Consider the following 18,672-nt stretch of genomic DNA (forward strand, 5'->3'; position numbering starts at 1 on the left):
GTATCACCAGTATCCATCGAATGAGATCTGTAGTGTTGTAGACGATGGCTTGATCCTATGCTACATGTATATCCGACTACTACATGTATATGTACAGTCAACTAATTTCTTCGCTTATAACGACACTCGGCGGGGCATCAGAAAAGTGTCCTTATTCGCGAAGTGTCGTTATACCCGAAGTCTCATTGTATGTGTCACAGTTGGAAGGGACTTTGCTCTGGGCATGGAAATTATGTCGTTATTCGCGAATTGTCGTTATATCCGCCGTCGTTATTAGCGAAGTTGACTGTACATGTATTCCAGATACACATACACATACACATACACATACACATACATGTACATGTATTATGTAGCGTTGTTGGTCACGAGCTTACTTGCAGAGTTGCACAATACAACTGGCTTGGTGTACACACGTACCCCCCCCCCCCCAAACACACACACACACACACAAACCTAATTTTTTCACACAAACCTGTTTGTTGCAGCACATCTGCGGACTGTGGGGCCTGACAAAACACTCGTACTCGTCAACAGGTCAGTGTAAAAGAAATCATATAAACACTCGTCAAACAGACGAACCAAGTACCAATTTAAAAGCCTTCCAAGTAATTTGAAGGTTGTTGGTGTGCGCCTTGGAGAAGTGTTGGAGCTAGGTGTCAGGTCGCCGAATGTCTCAGTACTCCTTGTCAGTTTTGTGCCATTTTGTCGCACTCGCTTGGCTGTATAAGATCTGGTTACGTTGGTGGACAGTTTGTCATAACTCGTAACATTTTGTCCTTTTCCTTTCTTCATCATAACGATATTGGCTCACCATTCCAGTTCAAATTTACACTCCCTTTCAATTCTCAATATTCCAGGCAAATCTGCCTCGACTCCATCAATGTGCCTTAGCAGGTTAAGTACTTGTACGAGGACTAGTTTCAATTTTACTACGACAGATTATTGTTACCAACTGTTGTCAGGGGAAATGCAGATATTCCAAAGTTCATTGTTTGGCGATTCACAATGTCAAGCCAAGCTCTTCTGGTCTGGGAAATAACATATCTCCAGCTTCGGCATTGGAAAGTTCACATGTTTCTAAAAACGATCTATCTGGTTAGGGGGCGTCATCATCAGGGTTTCTTGAAGTCATTCGCCTTGATCGAAAATTTGATAGCTCTGTAAGATGTGGAGTCAGCGACTTTACTCAGCACATGACCAAGCGGTCATAGTAATAAACGCCTTTTCCTGCACGTTGTGGTAATTGGTAAAACATGTGAACTTTCCAATGCCGAAGCTGGAGATATATTTCCCAGACCAGGTGAGCTTGGCTTGACAATCAAGTTGACATTGTGAATTGCCAATAAATGAACTTTGGAATATCTAGTCCTCGTACAAGTACTTAGCCTGCTAAGGCACATTGATGGAGTCGAGGCAGATTTGCCTGCAATAAGAGAATTGAAAGGGAGTGTGTTCTCATTTGATTCTCATTTACGGGAAGACGAGTTAACCCGATGGGTGATCTCACTCATGCCATGGGCTACTTGCGAGCTGTACGCGAAGTAGCATTATTCCTGTTGCAAATTTGTACTCGGATGTTGAGCCAATGTAATCATGGATCAAATTAATATAATGACAAAGGACAACATGTTACGAGTTAACACAAAATCGACCCTGCTAAACGTACATGTACAATATAGGTACGACACACAAGATCATAGATGCTGTACAAAGAACTGCATAAAACCATGTACATGTACATGTATGTACAGATGTGCGTGGAGAAAATGGATCGGCTGATTGCAACGTACAAACCAATATGGTACAAGTTCAGCCGTTGTGAAGGATTCGAAATGGATTATTTCGCAGGAGGCACACTCGGCCAGCTGTCCAGCACTCTGCTGCATGATAATGAGCGACTAGATGTGCTGCGGGATGCTGCATCCATTTTGATGTAAAGGCATCAAAGATCTGTGTTAGCATGCCAGCCGATGGCACACGGATTACCAAAGTAGATAGACCAAGGTTCTGCTAAATTTACCAAGGGAGAAGGTACGTGTAGATAGGTGCAATCTCAATGAAATTACGGCTTATACAATATACCTCCTGAACTATTCCCACGCACAGGAATCCAACCCATAGAGGATTTGGTTCTACATGTAGTTGATTCGTCATCAAACTCCTGGAGGTTTGGACTATGCATTGTGGAAGTGATGACGCGAAAAAGCTTCACCCATTTATGGAATAAACCTCTAATGAGCAACGACCGACATGTACAAGCAATGTATAACTATGAATGACTGTCAATTGAGGAGGGGTTTATATGAGCCTCTGAAATAATTTCCGCACTTGCACACTTCAAAACTACCCCATTCTCTGTGTTGACAAGTAGTTGCTGCTCTACTTGTTGCGACTGGATGGGGCTGCGCTGCGAGTAGGGATATGGAGCACGTCATAAAGGAGATCATTCACTCAGATCAAAGAACACCTTGTCCTTGCGAAGGCATTTCCCTGAATGATGCAGGCACATCGAAGGTGACCAGTGCGTTGGCACTGCAGATTCCATCACAAGGATTTCTAGCCAGCGGCCAGCGGAAATGGCAAGATGGCAGACTTGGCAACTCGCCCACTGTATATCCCTGCTCATGAATCGGACGAGTCATTAGAAGACGAGCGACCAAGCTTCTGGATGTCGCGGCCAACGACCATGCCAAGACGTGCACCTGCTTCAGCTGCAACTTCTCAGGTAAGGTGCCGCGACCAATCACCACAGTCATGTTCACTCGGCTTTCACTCACGCCTGTAGTCCGGCAGTGAGCAAACGAACTCCAGTGACGTCTACCAGAACCGCTAGTCGAGTCCTGCGCAGAGTGCAGTGGAGGAAAATCTCCGTCGACCAGTTCTACGTGTTGTAGCAGCACCAACGCTACCCTGTCATTGACTGCGTTTTTTTTTTTTTTTTTTAAATTTCGGCCAGTCTGCTACTATCATTTTCGTCTTGGGGGACTGCGTATCTGAAGACGAAGCGAAACCAGTGGCTGAGCGCGCCCTGGCTGATTTGCTGGACAGGAGACATACCCAACGCAAATCTCCGACATCACCTCTCAGTAACCATGCCATACTACAGCCTGCTTATGAGGCAAGCAGTCAAGAAAGTTCAGAGGATGAGTAAACCAAGCTCGATAACACCAATTATTTATACTAGCAGCAGCAGCAGTAACTACACCATCCAGTGCTGGAATGAGTGCACTGTACTAGTCTATCGTCACCTGTACACACTGCACTGATGTCGAACCCGAGATCGAAGTCGCTGCAGTTAACGCAGCTGGATACCAGGATAGAGCAGCGTTGATGGCCAGCTTTGCAACCATCTTGGCGGTGACGAAACAAATTGATGCTGTTCGCCATGAAGATTGAAGTGGTCACGTCGTTTACTGACACCAAGCAAAGCAAGACTTTCCTGCACCTGGAAAACACACTGACTCGCACTATGCTTCGTCTGGACACCGTCGAGTCACATGGGGATGACAAGCTGCGCTCAATTCGCCGCAAAACGGTAAGACTCTAACTTCTAAGAGAGATCTGCAGTCAGTGCTGGATGAGCTGGAGAGCCAGCCAGCAGATACCGCTGCTAATATTGCTTCCACCAATGACACGTCGAGTACAAGCACAAGTAACAATGGTTGTGCTTTTGATTACCTGGCCTGGAATCGACCACTTACTGCGATGAAGCCATCAGGCATCACTGAACAACAAGCTGTACTGTTGGCATACTAATGACGTCATCAGCACTGGTAGATGCTGCTACTGCTGGAGCTGAGGACAGTCGTGCCGGTGGTGATGATGATGGTGGTTATGTCCCAGACCAATGCTCGGAGGTGGTAGAGCCCAACCTCCAGATCGACCAAGATGATGAAGAGCCAGTAGAAGTAGATGTAGAACCAATGTCCGGGGAAGAGTTTTAGCAGGCAAGTCCATATGAACACTTGGACACCACTCAGTTTAGTGCTGGCCATTAGGACAGTTAGCTTGTATCCATATTTTCCCTTTCTTTCTACATTGTAGAACTTTCGTTGGCAAAACATTTCTTAATGTGCGCAAGCTCCACTGCGGCCACTTCAATGGAAAACCTTCCACACACACCATCTTCAATCCAAGTGGTCTCTTCATTGCAAAAATAGAGAAAAATAATTGAGAATTATTTTTGCACTTGGATTGAAGATGGTGTGTGTGTAAGGTTTTCCATTCCTTGGCAAAGCAACTTTAATTTGTGATGAATGATTTCCGATTCGTGCTGGACTCACCTGATCAGACTCAGTTCTTCAGGTACTCTCTGAGTCTCTCTCTCTACTTCCATGTTATATTCACACGGTCACATGCCTGCTTCTGCATAGTTTTTTGCTTCTCATCGCTACGCTACACACTAATCGTCTGGACAGTTGTGAAATGTAGATATGCCTCTTGTCTACTCTTTAAAAAATGTCTAATTCTGCAGTGGAAATGACTTGATTGTTTCATGGTATTGTGAATTTTGTAAAATTTAATATAAAGCTTGAAATTAATCCTTGCTGGGTTTTTTTCATCTAAATGTCCCGCTATTATCTGCAGAGGTGATTTCTTCCCTCGTCGATTTCTTTCCTGCTTTTATACCTCGATATTTAGGTACTTGTTTCCCTTCTTCCCATGCTTCATCTTCCACTCTCCTCTCCCCATTTCCCCATTTTTCTTGCGATATTTATGTGGGAGACTTCCGTGATAAGCATCCATTTGCTTTTGGAGAATCCTTTTAAATAAATACAATACAATAAAGCCAAGTTAAGCCATACATCCCATGGCCCAACTCCCGTTCTATGAACAATTATTTCTTTGCGAACAGCATTCTAATAAGATCAGTCATTATTTCCAATAATGTTGTAATTGTAGTTGAGCAATGGTCACATACTGGAAACGGCTGGCTTTTGAATGTGAAGCGATTGGGAATTTGACATCAAGTGACGTGGCCTGCATGTATCCAATACTGCTGCCACAGCCAATGTTTTTGAATATGCCCTACAGATCCTGTACAGATTTACAGAAAAACAAGGACAATCAAGGCTTGTTTGCTGCTACTTCAAGTTTCATGCTCTCCCAAACATCAGGCAACATGAGGATGGAGTGCCAAACGTCACAGGTGCCTCTTCTTTATAAGTAAAGATATGCCAGGAGAGGGTGGGTCTTGTAGCGCTGTATGAGCAACTGTGTGAGAATGGGGGGGGGCTCTATTTTTCAGGGCTAGCGGTGTTATTTTAGGCAGGAGGCTTTGTGCAGAGTGTGGCAGGGGCTAGCTGGCTAGCAGTGCAATGTTAGCGGCAGAATGTGTAGCTGATGTGGGCAGGAGGTAGTGAGCAAGGTGTGTGTGTGGATGTTGTAGGCAGGAGACTTGTTGTACTAGTACATAGGCTGAGTATTTGTGGCGCTAGTTTGTGCGTGACGTGTGTGGGTACAGTGATAAACCACAGTCTTTCAAAAATCTGTTGGTGCAATGCCAATGAATGCCAATGGCAATGGTGAGCAAAGGAAAAGTGTGAGTGATCCTCAGGCTGTTATCTTCAAACCTGTGCTGTCATGTAGATCTAACATACATGTACATACATTTGACACATACATGTACATGTAGATCTGCATGTGGCTAGGCCTAGGGTGCATGAGTGATACTGACATGATACTGATAGCTATCACTCCGGGTTACTTACTTCAGTACTGTTATAGAATAAAAGTAGTTTGTACCTAGGCTATGTCTATGATAGACATCACTCAGCAGTACAATGACCATGATGATGTAGATCCTTCATCACTTACGTAGGTTGTGGGAGTTCATCTACAAAGACCGCATGCATGTCGAGCAACGTCCCGATTTTTTGAGTGGTTCAGCACAATACTCAATACTAACAATAGTCATCATTGACACGTAGAGTCTACACACAGTGCGGCGGGCTTGTGCCTTTTTTTGTTGTTGTGGGCTTCATGTCATCAGGCAGAGGCAGGTCTACCATGCATGGTCTACATACCGGTACCGGTAATCATGATAATAGCCATGGCAGACCGTCTACGTGGATCAAAGCACTGTCGAGACGCGAAGCAAAGCCACGCAAAGACAAGTCGAGGTAGAATCTACTTGGTACAAATACCGGCAAGACTTCGCCAAAACTGTGTCACTTCGCTTTGCAGTGAGTTAGAGCTGTGCGAGAGTTGTTTTTCACTGGTTCAGTTTTCCGTCCACTTCATCGGAAGCAGCCTTTGCCGAACTCTCACTAGCGAAAGGTCGACAAGACACTACTGATACAATACTCGTATTTTAGCGTTAGGCAAAGGTGTAGAACTCATCGAGAAACAGATACAGAGAGAGAGAAAGATCTGTTGTGGCAGGGTACATCGACCGAAGGTTTTGAAGATTGGTTTGAAACGTGGCCGCTTGCTATTCCCTACTGCTCGCTATCGGGGAAACGAAGTAACCGGCACGCAGCGTCAGCAGGAACACAAGCCCTAGAAGCAATGGCAACGGGAGATTCGCGCACTGTGGAGGAGTGTTTTTTGGAGGAGTGTTTCACTATGTTTAGCTACACCATTCCGCACCCGGATAACTTCGAACGAGCCAAGGCCATATGCCAGTCCAGCAAACCTGTTACGATCGAAACACCGCAAGTGGAGGATGTGAAGGACCCAGGCGAATGTATCTATAGTTCAGATTCAACGAGCAGACTTGTGATGAAGGTCACTCCCAAGAAGGGCTCCGAAAGCACTGAACAGTCTGAAGCCGGTCCAACTGTGCTGAAATTACACAAAATCCACCCTGCTCAACATAGGTACGAACCTAAGATGCTGTACAAAGAACTCCTTATAACCATGTATGTACAGAGGTGCGAGGAGAAAATTCGGCAGGAGAAAATGGATCGGCTGATTGCAACGTGCAAACCAATTTGGTATAAGTTCAGCAGTTGTGAAGGATTCGAAATGGACTATTTCCCAGAAGGCACACTTGGCCAGCTGTCCCGCACTCTGCGGCATGATAATGAGCGACTAGGTTTGCTGCGGGATGCTGCATCAGGTCTCCACTTCCTCAACTCTCTGCACATTATCCATTTTGATGTGAAACCATCGAACATCTGTGTTAGCATGCGAGCTGACGGCACACAGATTGCGAAGTGGATCGACCTAGGTTCTGCTAAATTTACAGGGGAGAAGGTAGACAGGCGCAATCTCAGTGATACTGCTGCATATCGACCTCCTGAACTATTCCCACGCCCAGGAATCCAACAAACTGAGGATTTAGTTCTAGTTGATTCGTCAGCAGACTTCTGGAGGTTTGGACTATGTATTCTGGAAGTCATGACGCGGAAAAGCTTCCCCCCGTTATGGAGCAAAGCTCTAATGAGTAACGATATGTACAAGCAGTTCATCAGGATGAATGACCGTCAATTGATGAGGGGTTTGTATGAGCCTCTGAAATTCCCAGGCTTGCGTACCTCAAAACTACCCGAATGTGTTGACAGGCTGCTTTTCTACCTGTTGCGACTCGATGGAGCTGTGCGTATGGATATGGAGCACGTCACAGAGGAGCTAAACAAACACCTTGTCCTTGCAAAGGTATCTCCTCTGGATGATGCAGGCACGTCGAAGGTGTCCAGTGCGATCAAACCTGCTGGATCCATTCCTTGCCAAGCTATGCTTCGAAATTCTATTGCAGGAAGCTTGGAGCTGTCCCACACTCACTGTTCATGACGTCTACTCCTGTGGATGCTCTTGCCTCCCGTCAATTCAAAGCATTGAATGCCGGTGGAGGTAGCTTGGATGTGTCCAAACACCATGATCATTGAGTGCTGGCTTGCGGTTCATGACGCCTGATTGTGTGCATGCTCTTGCATCCCGTCAGTTCAATGCATCGAATGGCTATATGGCTCAGATGTGTTAGCTGCATACACTGTACTCATTATTACGATGCTGATGAAGACAGCAAAGACCCTGCTGCACTAGCACCTGAATTCACATCATTGCTGAGAAGTGACACATTTTCTTCGCAGACCGTTCCACCGCAACATGAAAGGGCTGATTTGACTGAACGCCACTAGCCACCTAGGCAGCTGGGTTAACCTGGATTGTACCCAATGATTGATAAGATGAGTCACACAACCCACCGTCCAACTAATGTCACATACATGAACATGGAAACATCACTTTCCAACTGTTTTAACAGAGGCATTACATCCGTTTCAAGGTGACTGTTTTAAAAACTGTATATCTACAATAATATTATGTACTCCTGAAGTACAGCTGTACATTCTGCTTTTAAACGTCTTGTCATTTAACTTTTAACCCTGATGAGGGAAAAGTTCTCCATACAACCGGACATACATTGTTCATCATTCTAACTGTTAGCAGTGTGCGCCCCACCTTATGATCCAATGTGCACTCATCATTGTACCTACGAAGCAGGCACTAGAGATATTTAGCAACTCGCTGTATACTTGGTGCCGATTAGAAATCCGCAGATTCACCCCACGACATCATTCGCATAACCTCTATAGTGTGATTTGTTCACTATATCAACTTTATCATGTATTTCTCCTGTTTCAGTTCGTGACCTGATGTGGTGGTAGCTAGTTTTGAACGTATAGCCAAGTGGCTCAAGTTGCAATGAAGCTGGGGGAGGATCCGCTTTTACCCCATGCTCTAGTATGTTACAGGCACTGAGCTTTATTCTGACATTTCATTGTACTGCGCAGTATTTCATTGTATTGTAGCCTGGGCTCCATTGGCACTACTGGCTTGGCACCGTAGATTCCATTAGAATGATTTCTAGCCAGCTCACATAGGCGGCTATCGTAGTGGTAGACACACCACGGAATGGCACGCAGTGTAAACCCAACATCACAGTTATCCACCATCAGCCAGAACAGACCCGATTGAGATTAGTCCATAGTATTGTGACAGACAGTTCTGCTTACTGAACTATACTATAGTTATGGTGTGCATAGTAGGGAGAACACTCCCGAACAAGTGGCACGTAGAAAGCATTGCATGCAATGTCTATTGAGCACTCAGTGAGTAGTCCAAACAGCTAGGCATATAGCTTGTGCTATGCACTGGTCCTATCATGTGATACATCAAGTAAGCAAGCACGCACGCACACACACATACACATACGTGTGCATGCGCAGGAATGTGTATGACAAGGAGACACCAGCCATGCAGAGGTCACAGTGTAACAGTGTACATATACCATCAGGAATACAGCCGCGATGATCAGTACTGGAGGCACTATGAAGTATGATAATGTAATGCAGCATATCAGTTGACTAGTAGTACTAATAGTAGTGACAATGTCAATGGTAACTAACTGAAACTCCACACATGTGCATCATGATCATACAGTTGCAGGCATTCAGTTCAGTATGCATTGCTTACTAGGCCACATGCATCATAACGTTAGATGTACAAGATTCTGAGAGAGCCGTCCGTAGGGGCTTGAATTCTACAACGCTAGTACGGACACCATGATGCACCAGCACATGTGATGGTGACGTCGCTGTAGACTTGGTTGTTCAGCGCAAGCTGCTCTAACCACCCTAAGCAGTGCACGACATGTGTCCACAAACCAGACGGACTGTGGCAGTAACAGCGAGAGACTGCTCTGCACTGTTGTCTGGCAAGGTGGTTGATATGCTGAAGCGCACTACTCGGTTCTCTGCTAACTGGATTCCTGGTGTGATTGGAACCGTCACAACCTGTGCCACAATACAAAAAAAAGAACCAGTGTACAACTTGGGTTATTGCGGCAGGCAAGCCAGCTAACCAATGTTTTCCACAATCAAGTTTTTCCAAAATTTTGATGAAGGTGATCGGCACCTCGCTAAGATGGTTCTGCGGTGGCTGACAACACCATGCTGAGCATGTCTTCAGTTGACGCCCCTGACAACACCATACAGTAGCTGTTTGCTGCATTTGAGGTATGTGGTGATCGCGAGTCAATCAAGTCTGCACAAGGTGCGATCTCCAGCTAGTATTGGGAGGAACCAAATTCTCTTTTAGATGACTGCAATGTTCTACTATATTACATGATAGCAATAACAGAATCTCCGGTACTTGCGGCCACACTCCCATCAAGTCGGGTTATGTGATTTCATCACTATTGATGTCTTTGGTATTGAATGGCATCAGCAGGAAGTGCTAGTGGCATAAAGTCATCAGCATACATTCCATACGTTATTAGAAATACAAAGTTTCTCACTCACCGCTGCAAGAAGCCTGCTGGAGTGTTGTTCAAAGTTCACGGTCTGCTGCACTGAGCTTGACCTGATGTGCAAAGTCAGGGTGAAGTTCTGGCCATCGCTTTGGAAACGCCTCAACTTCCGAGCGCGCAGTTTGTGGATCTTCACATTGAGGCACCACGAGGTGGATGAAGCACTGGTGCTGTTGCTCAGAGATCCAGCACATGTTTGACTTTGCCTGGGCCATTGGGCAGGAAGCATCATGTAGGGCAGATCTTGTGTGGACAACATGACATTGTCTTCAAAGATACTTCTCGGCTTCCACAGGTAGTGAGTGAAGAGACTGTCACGAAGATAGGCCAGGCAATCCCTTGAAGACTTGGTGGTGCTCTCGATGGAACATGGAGATGCTTGAGAAGAAGACGGGAACGGCACTTCCAGGTTTTGATATGTATGTCCAGATGGTGTGGTATATCTGATACCGTTTGGATTCATCACTATGATGTCCTGCCAAATTTGTGACTTGCTTTGCAGTTGGTCAGTCAGCCTGATTGCACTGGACAAATCAGGAGCATCAGAGATCGATGGCCTTCGTGCGATACTTTTGATACGCTTTCTCAGGAGGCGCTTGCCCTTCGAAGTCTTGGGTTCGTTGTTGAAGATCATTTGCGCCTGGCCAGAGTAACTGCGAGCTGCTCCATACGCCATCACTGCAATACTGCCAGCAGTGGTGCGTGATGCTGTTGTGACAAACTCCATCATGGCGTTGCCAGCTGCCACAAGGAAAGCGTCCGTCACATTCGGGGATGTGTCCACCAGAAAGACAGTGGCCTCGCCAAAGCATTCCCGGAGTATCTGCATTGCATTCACACGCATAGGATATCATACACAGAGGGTGTTATTCTCACACTAATTCATGGATGGTGGATAGAAGCAGATCGTGACTGAACACTATTATCCATATATAGGCATCGCTGAAGGCAAGCACATAATTATGGTGCCTGTATGCTGGTCTCTCTGTATCCGAATCTTATACTATGTAAAAGTAAAGTAAATGAATTCAGTTAGCTTCTTAGGGCACTGTTGTGAAAACGGACTCAAGAACTGAACTAACTTCAGACTTCTCCCTGGCAACATTTCAGGAACTCATTCTACTGGTATTTTCTTTGCCTTCTCTTCTAATGGATACAGGGCATCACTAGTTCTGTACATGTGTTGTCTATTGTTATATCACACTATATGTCACACCCCACTTTGAGTACATTGACATCTTCACACTTATAACACGTGTGCATGATTAGAAGACTTGCTTTTTGTCTATATGTTTGAAAATCAACACTTTCTATGCATTTTGTGGGTGATATTCTCTCTGTGTCTCGTCACTATGAATTTAGCCGCACTATTTCATACCTCTTACTGCTGTTTATATCACCAGTTTACATTGTATATCAGATACTGTACTGGTTAGTCTACTTTCTGCCCCTCAGTGTATGCACGTGAAGAGAAGGCAATAAAAGTACTCATGGAAACTTTCAGAAATGTTGCTTGTGACGAGCCTGTAATTAGTTCTGTTCTATAGCAATCACAGTACCATTAAAACAGCTACCCTGAAGTCTGAAAGTACTCAGCTGCATGGAAACATTCACTGGTAATGTTGCCTGCTACAAGTCTGAAGTTAGCCTAGCTGTCCTATAGTACTCAAACTCAAACTGTAACCTTTAAACACCTACCCTGAAGTTTGTCTTGGGACAATGGCCGTGATTGCCTGCAGTGCGTTTCAGTAGTGGCTTCAAGTCACGGTGATTGGTAAGCATCTGGACTGTACTTACTGCATTGTCTTGCGGGCTTCCCGAAGACAAGTCTTGATAATTACTGGTAGGGGAAACCTGTGGAAAGAGCATATTCCATTGATACGAGAATAGCGTGCCAAGTACAGCTAAGAATAGTCCAAAAGCACCACTCCAGTATGTGTAGATAAAAGTTGCAGGAGTGATTGGGTACCCAAGTATCATTCAGTATGCCATATTGCCAATTGTATGTTGTAGAAAATGTTGGGACTGGGGTTTGTGAAGAAAATTGCATCTGAGGGTTCAGGATCTATAAACCAAGTGTTTACCATCCAGCGAGGGATAACACGGCGATTCTTAGGCCTCTCACCTCGTATGACCCAGAGATGCTGCTCTTCAAGATGGGAGACAGAACACCTGCAGTGGATTCTGAACTCTGTGCAGCACTTGAGCTGCTCACAAACGCCGGTCCCCAGCGTAGCTTGGCTAGAATAGCTAGGAAGATGTTTGCTGGATCTGGGCAGGACACCTGCATGCAAGAACAGTCATGAAATGCCGTGAGAAAAAACCATGGGCATACATGCAGTCCATTTGTGTACTTTAAAAGCTAAGAATTATTATTACCGGCAACTTGAAAAGGTTGTGAATGTTGGATAGTTGAATTATAACTCGAGCTGAATTCAACTTCAAAATGGAATCCTTTTAAAATTCATGTGAGCTTTTGTTCTGGCGCTCTGTATTTAGCTGCGTGATTGTCGCCGAATTATATGCACATGTGCATGTGACTCGGAGGCCTGGTTGAAACACTGACTCCCCGATCTTCGATTCAGTGTCTGGCCTCCACCCTGACCAAGTGAGTAAAATGTACACGTACTTGCAAACCCAGAGATAGCATTACCATGATAACCACACGTTGGCCCGCAAGACATCTTCCTTCAACACTCCACAGCTAGCAGCCAACCACCGCTAGATCAATGCTGTCATAGCCATTCCGTTCTGCAGTATTCCAGTGCCAGCCGAAGTTGCTGCATATTCAAATTGCAGCGATGGGTAGAAACCCTATGACGGAGGGTCTAAGAATTGAAAATATCTTTAGGCACTTTGAAGAAACAGGAGAATTTCTGCTTCCTTTCTACCATTGCTCCCCAAAACATTTGCTATTTTAGGATCTGCACTGCATTACATCTGCGCCTTGAGGATATGGCGGTGTTCTTGCGGATGCAAGAACTAAGTCAGACCGACTCCCTGGCGCGTAAAGTATCTTTATCGGTAGCATTGTACTGCAGGAGTAAACGAGTGCAGGGACAAAACACTACATTGTACTTACGTTGCAATTGGTGATAAGGGAGAGAGGCACTCGGAGAGTTTGTTTGTCCATCGAATGATTTCCGCTGCCTGGATGTTCATCGTCATGCGCTACGAAGACGAAGTCTCCGGCTTCACCACACACATCACCCGCCATCTTGCTTCCGGACACCATGGTAACCGCATGGTTACCGAGATCAGCTTCCCCGGCGCATTGGAGAGCGTTCCCTGGTAAGTTGTCGCGTGGCCAGTGGAAAGGCAGGAAAATTCTCACATGGTCAATGAAGGCGCGTTTTCCTGTTCCAGTATAGAGGAGGCGAGACGAGCGACGGATCACGGACACCATTCGATGCAGCATCCCAGTACTTGGACACTGTTGCGGAGAGAGAATGGCATCATTCTCGTCCAAACTGTCGTCGAGCCTCACGTCGAAACGCAACCTCACAAGACCGTCCCCTGATATCGGTGTTGATGCATGCGCGGCCATATGCCACAGCAGAGCATGGAAGGTAGCCGCCAACAAGACGAAACGAAAGAGCGGCCTGATTGTCCCGGAGCCGTAGCCTCTGATGTCAGCCATTGTCTTCGTGGATGACAAGCAGAGTGTTTCTTATTTGCTTTGCAAATTGTCGTTTGCTTTTCCTTCTGGGTACAGTAATGAACTGTACACACAGTGGTACACCTCCTCTTCTGCTCCTTTTTACTTCTCTCTCTCTCTCTCTCTCTCTCTCTCTCTCTCTCTCTCTCTCTCTCTCTCTCTCTCTCTCTCTCTCTCTCTCTCTCTCTCTCTCACACACACACACACACTCTCTCTCACTCTCTCTCCCTTGCTTGGCTCAACTTTGCGTTCGAAAGTAGCTGTCTACCGAAATGAAAACTTTTCTAGCTATTTATACTCTTTGAGAAGGATCTTCAAAAACAAACCCATCATATTGGAAGACAATGTGGCTGAATGTGGCGTGTACGCAGAGCTGCCAGAGACATTCATTGCCGTTTGCCTCCTCTGGATCGGCTTGCTTGACTCCAACATCTGGACACAATGGCCAGGAATAACAAGAAGAGAAACTGCTGGGCTGCTTGCAGCCTACTTTCTGTCTTTACCTAGCAATGGCATACATGTACATGTACATCCACTGGTGGCAAAGAAATAGCATGAAGGACACTCCGACATCGATCTTCGCCGACGCTGTGGTTTATTATCTCCAGAAATAGACCTTCGCCGAATCCGTGTGTAAGAAGGGCAGCAGAAAGAATAGCACTCTAGCTTTCTGCAGCCCCCCCCCTCTCTCTTTCTCTCATCTTGGCTATTGTGTCCCATGGTTCTCCTCAAACTTCAAACAACATCAATAATGGTGGGCCATGTGTGTGCGAGTTAGAGTTCCAAGTAATCCAGGCGCCGTTTAAGGGCCTCTCGCGATGCGAGGTTTGTAGGATGCAAAGTTGCAAACATCAACAACGAGAGCAATGTGCACATTTTATGTTTATGCACTCTTGATGTGTGATGCGTGTACTGCCCACTACCTGTACAATGTCAGTGTACATCCAGCTGCAAGCCTGGACACCGGATTTACATAACATTCTACTGAGTCTGAGAACCACCGATGTGCTTTTCTCGTGATCACAGCATAATGGCAAGGTTGCAATCAGCTAGCTGCTGGTCTCTTACCCACGAAAGTTGGTCTTGTCATGATGCATGAGGGTTTCGTGGGCCGTTAAAATACTACAGAGTGTTCCGACAAAGGTACTCGAGATGTTCATGAGTATTTTACATGTACATGTAGGTCATATTCATGAAGACACGAGATATCGAGACACATACATGTACATGTACACGTGACGTGTATCCATCCCATCATTATCATGTGCGATACGAAGTCACGCCAATTATTTGGACATTGCGCTATACATGTACATGATTGTACATGTACTAGCAGCCATTCGTGCGTGTTCTTGTGCGTGTGCTTGTGCGCGCGGACAGTAATGAGTTGTTGTGTTGTTCGTATGATTGTATGTGCATGTGTGCTGTGTCTGACACCATCGGGGTATCTCATGTCCGCGTTATGACTCCACCGTAGCCAAACAACGCAGATGCTGCACTTGCATGAACTATTCCTGTGCTTGCGGGTTGAATGTAGAAAGTGTGTACAGGTGCTGCGCTGACCCTCAGTATCACCAGTATCACCAGTATCCATCGAATGAGATCTGTAGTGGTGTAGACGATGGCTTGATCCTATGCTACATGTATATCCGACTACTACATGACTTGTATATGTACAGTCAACTAATTTCTTCGCTTATAACGACACTCGGCGGGGCATCAGAAAAGTGTCCTTATTCGCGAAGTGTCGTTATACCCGAAGTCCCATTATATGTGTCACAGTTGGATGGGACTTTGCTCTGAGCATGACAATTATGTCGTTATTCGCGAATTGTCGTTATATCCGCAGTCGTTAATAGCGAAGTTGACTGTACATGTATTCCAGATACACATACATGTACATGTACGTGTATTTCAGATACACATACACATACACATGTACATGTACATGTACATGTACATGTACATATTGTATTTCAGATACACATAGTCAGCACATGTACATGTATTTCAGTATCACATTAACGTTACATTTCAACAGTAAACTATACAATACATGTATCGTACATGTATTATGTAGCGTTGTTGGTCACGAGCTTACTTGCAGAGTTGCACAATACAACTGACTTGGTGTACACACGTACCCCCTCCCCCCCCCCCAAACACACACACAAACCTAATTTCTTTCACACAAACCTGTTTGTTGCAGCACATCTGCGGACTGTGGGGCCTGACAAAACACTCGTACTCGTCAACAGGTCAGTGTAAAAGAAATCATATAAACACTCGACAAACAGACGAACCAAGTACCAATTTAAAAGCCTTCCAAGTAATTTGAAGGTTGTTGGTGTGCGCCTTGGAGAAGTGTTGGAGCTAGGTGTCAGGTCGCCGAATGTCTCAGTACTCCTTGTCAGTTTTGTGCCATTTTGTCGCACTCGCTGGCTGTATAAGATCTGGTTACGTTGGTGGACAGTTTGTCATAACTCGTAACATTTTGTCCTTTTCCTTTCTTCATCATAACTATTTTGGCTCACCATTCGAGTTCAAATTTACACTCCCTTTCAATTCTCAATATTCCAGGCAAATCTGCCTCGACTCCATCAATGTGCCTTAGCAGGCTAAGTACTTGTACGAGGACTAGTTTCAATTTTACTACGACAGATTATTGTTACCAACTGTTGTCAGGGGAAATGCAGATATTCCAAAGTTCATTTTTTGGCGATTCACAATGTCAAGCCAAGCTCTGCTGGTCTGGGAAATAACATATCTCCAGCTTCGGCATTGGAAAGTTCACATGTTTCTAAAAACGATCTATCTGGTTAGGGGGCGTCATCATCAGGGTTTCTTGAAGTCATTCGCCTTGATCGAAAGTTTGATAGCTCTGTAAGATGTGGAGTCAGCGACTTTACTCAGCACATGACCAAGCGGTCATAGTAATAAACGCCTTTTCCTGCACGTTGTGGTAATTGGTAAAACATGTGAACTTTCCAATGCCGAAGCTGGAGATATTATTATTATTATTTATTGCAACATCTCAAGACTCGGCGGAAACACCGGCCAATATTACGAGAGTGGGTGATTGCCAACCACGGGGGGGGGGGGGGGATATATTTCCCAGACCAGGAGAGCTTGGCTTGACAATCAAGTTGACATTGTGAATTGCCAAAAAATGAACTTTGGAATATCTAGTCCTCGTACAAGTTCTTAGCCTGCTAAGGCACATTGATGGAGTCGAGGCAGATTTGCCTGCAATAAGAGAATTGAAAGGGAGTGTGTTCTCATTTTATTCTCATTTACTGGCAGACGAGTTAATCCGATGGGTCATCCCACTCATGCCATGGGCTACTTGCGAGCTGTTCGCGAAGTAGCATTATTCCTGTTGCAAATTTGTACTCGGATGTTGAGCCAATGTAATCATGGATCAAATTAATATAATGACAAAGGACAACATGTTACGAGTTTACACAAAATCGACCCTGCTAAACGTACATGTACAATATAGGTACGACACACAAGATGCTGTACAAAGAACTGCATAAAACCATGTACATGTACATGTATGTACAGATGTGCGTGAAGAAAATGGATCGGCTGATTGCAACGTGCAAACCAATATGGTGCAAGTTCAGCCGTTGTGAAGGATTCGAAATGGATTATTTCGCAGGAGGCACACTCGGCCAGCTGTCCAGCACTCTGCTGCATGATAATGAGCGACTAGATGTGCTGCGGGATGCTGCATCCATTTTGATGTAAAGGCATCAAAGATCTGTGTTAGCATGCCAGCCGATGGCACACGGATTGCCAAAGTGGATAGACCAAGGTTCTGCTAAATTTACAAGGGAGCAGGTAGATAGGTGCAATCTCAATGATATAGCGGCTTATACTATAAACCTCCTGAACTATTCCCACGCACAGGAATCCAACCCATAGAGGATTTGGTTCTACATGTAGTTGATTCGTCATCAGACTTCTGGAGGTTTGGACTATGCATTGTGGAAGTGAGGACGCGAAAAAGCTTCACCCATTTATGGAATAAAGCTCTAATGAGCAACGACCGACATGTACAAGCAATGTATAACTATGAATGACTGTCAATTGAGGAGGGGTTTATATGAGCCTCTGAAATAATTTCCACACTTGCACACTTCAAAACTACCCCATTCTCTGTGTTGACAAGTAGTTGCTGCTCTACTTGTTGCGACTCGATGGGGCTGCGAGTAGGGATATGGAGCACGTCATAAAGGAGATCAAAGAACACCTTGTCCTTGCGAAGGCATTTCCCTGGATGATGCAGGCACATCGAAGGTGACCAGTGCGTTGGCACTGCAGATTCCATCACAAGGATTTCTAGCCAGCGGCCAGCGGAAATGGCAAGATGGCAGACTTGGCAACTCGCCCACTGTATATCCCTGCTCATGAATCGGACGAGTCATTAGAAGACGAGCGACCAAGCTTCTGGATGTCGCGGCCAACGACCATGCCAAGACGTGCACCTGCTTCAGCTGCAACTTCTCAGGCAAGGTGCCGCGACCAATCACCACATGTTCACTCGGCTTTCACTCACGCCTGTAGTCCGGCAGTGAGCAAACGAACTCCAGTGACGTCTACCAGAACCGCTAGTCGAGTCCTGCGCCGAGTGCAGTGGAGGAAAATCTCCGTCGACTAGTTCTACGTGTTGTAGCAGCACCAGCGCTACCCTGTCATTGACTGCGTTTTTTTGTTTTGTTTTTAAATTTCGGCCAGTCTGCTACTATCA

General features: G+C 45.4%; 1 protein-coding gene across 2 annotated transcripts; it reads right to left on the reverse strand.

The window, feature by feature from the left end:
• Positions 1-9,107: 9,107 nt before the first annotated feature.
• LOC135809570 (uncharacterized) lies at positions 9,108-13,490 on the reverse strand. Of its 2 annotated transcripts, none has more exons than XM_065322946.1 (5): positions 13,341-13,490; positions 12,384-12,542; positions 11,957-12,112; positions 10,251-11,081; positions 9,108-9,743 (listed from the first exon to the last, which is right to left on the reverse strand). In XM_065322946.1, exons 1-5 carry the CDS (start codon positions 13,473-13,475, stop codon positions 9,585-9,587), a joined length of 1,440 nt encoding a protein of 479 aa, XP_065179018.1. In that variant the 5' UTR covers positions 13,476-13,490; the 3' UTR covers positions 9,108-9,584. The 2 variants fall into 2 exon arrangements, with proteins under 2 accessions (XP_065179018.1, XP_065179019.1); XM_065322947.1 differs by lacking the exon at positions 13,341-13,490 and adding an exon at positions 12,912-13,327.
• Positions 13,491-18,672: the final 5,182 nt, after the last annotated feature.

Source organism: Sycon ciliatum, chromosome 2 (assembly GCF_964019385.1).
Source record: "Sycon ciliatum chromosome 2, ocSycCili1.1, whole genome shotgun sequence".
Lineage (NCBI taxonomy): Eukaryota > Metazoa > Porifera > Calcarea > Leucosolenida > Sycettidae > Sycon > Sycon ciliatum.

Excerpts from the sequence above, each read along its gene's own strand:
- LOC135809570 (XM_065322946.1), bottom strand. The coding sequence starts at position 13,475 with ATGGCGGGTGATGTGTGTGGTGAAGCCGGAGACTTCGTCTTCGTAGCG. Across the intron at positions 12,113-12,383 it reads GCATCTCTGGGTCATACGAG|GTTTCCCCTACCAGTAATTA; the intron begins GTGAGAGGCCTA and ends CTCTTTCCACAG. Across the intron at positions 9,744-10,250 it reads CCAGCAGGCTTCTTGCAGCG|GTTGTGACGGTTCCAATCAC; the intron begins GTGAGTGAGAAA and ends ATTGTGGCACAG.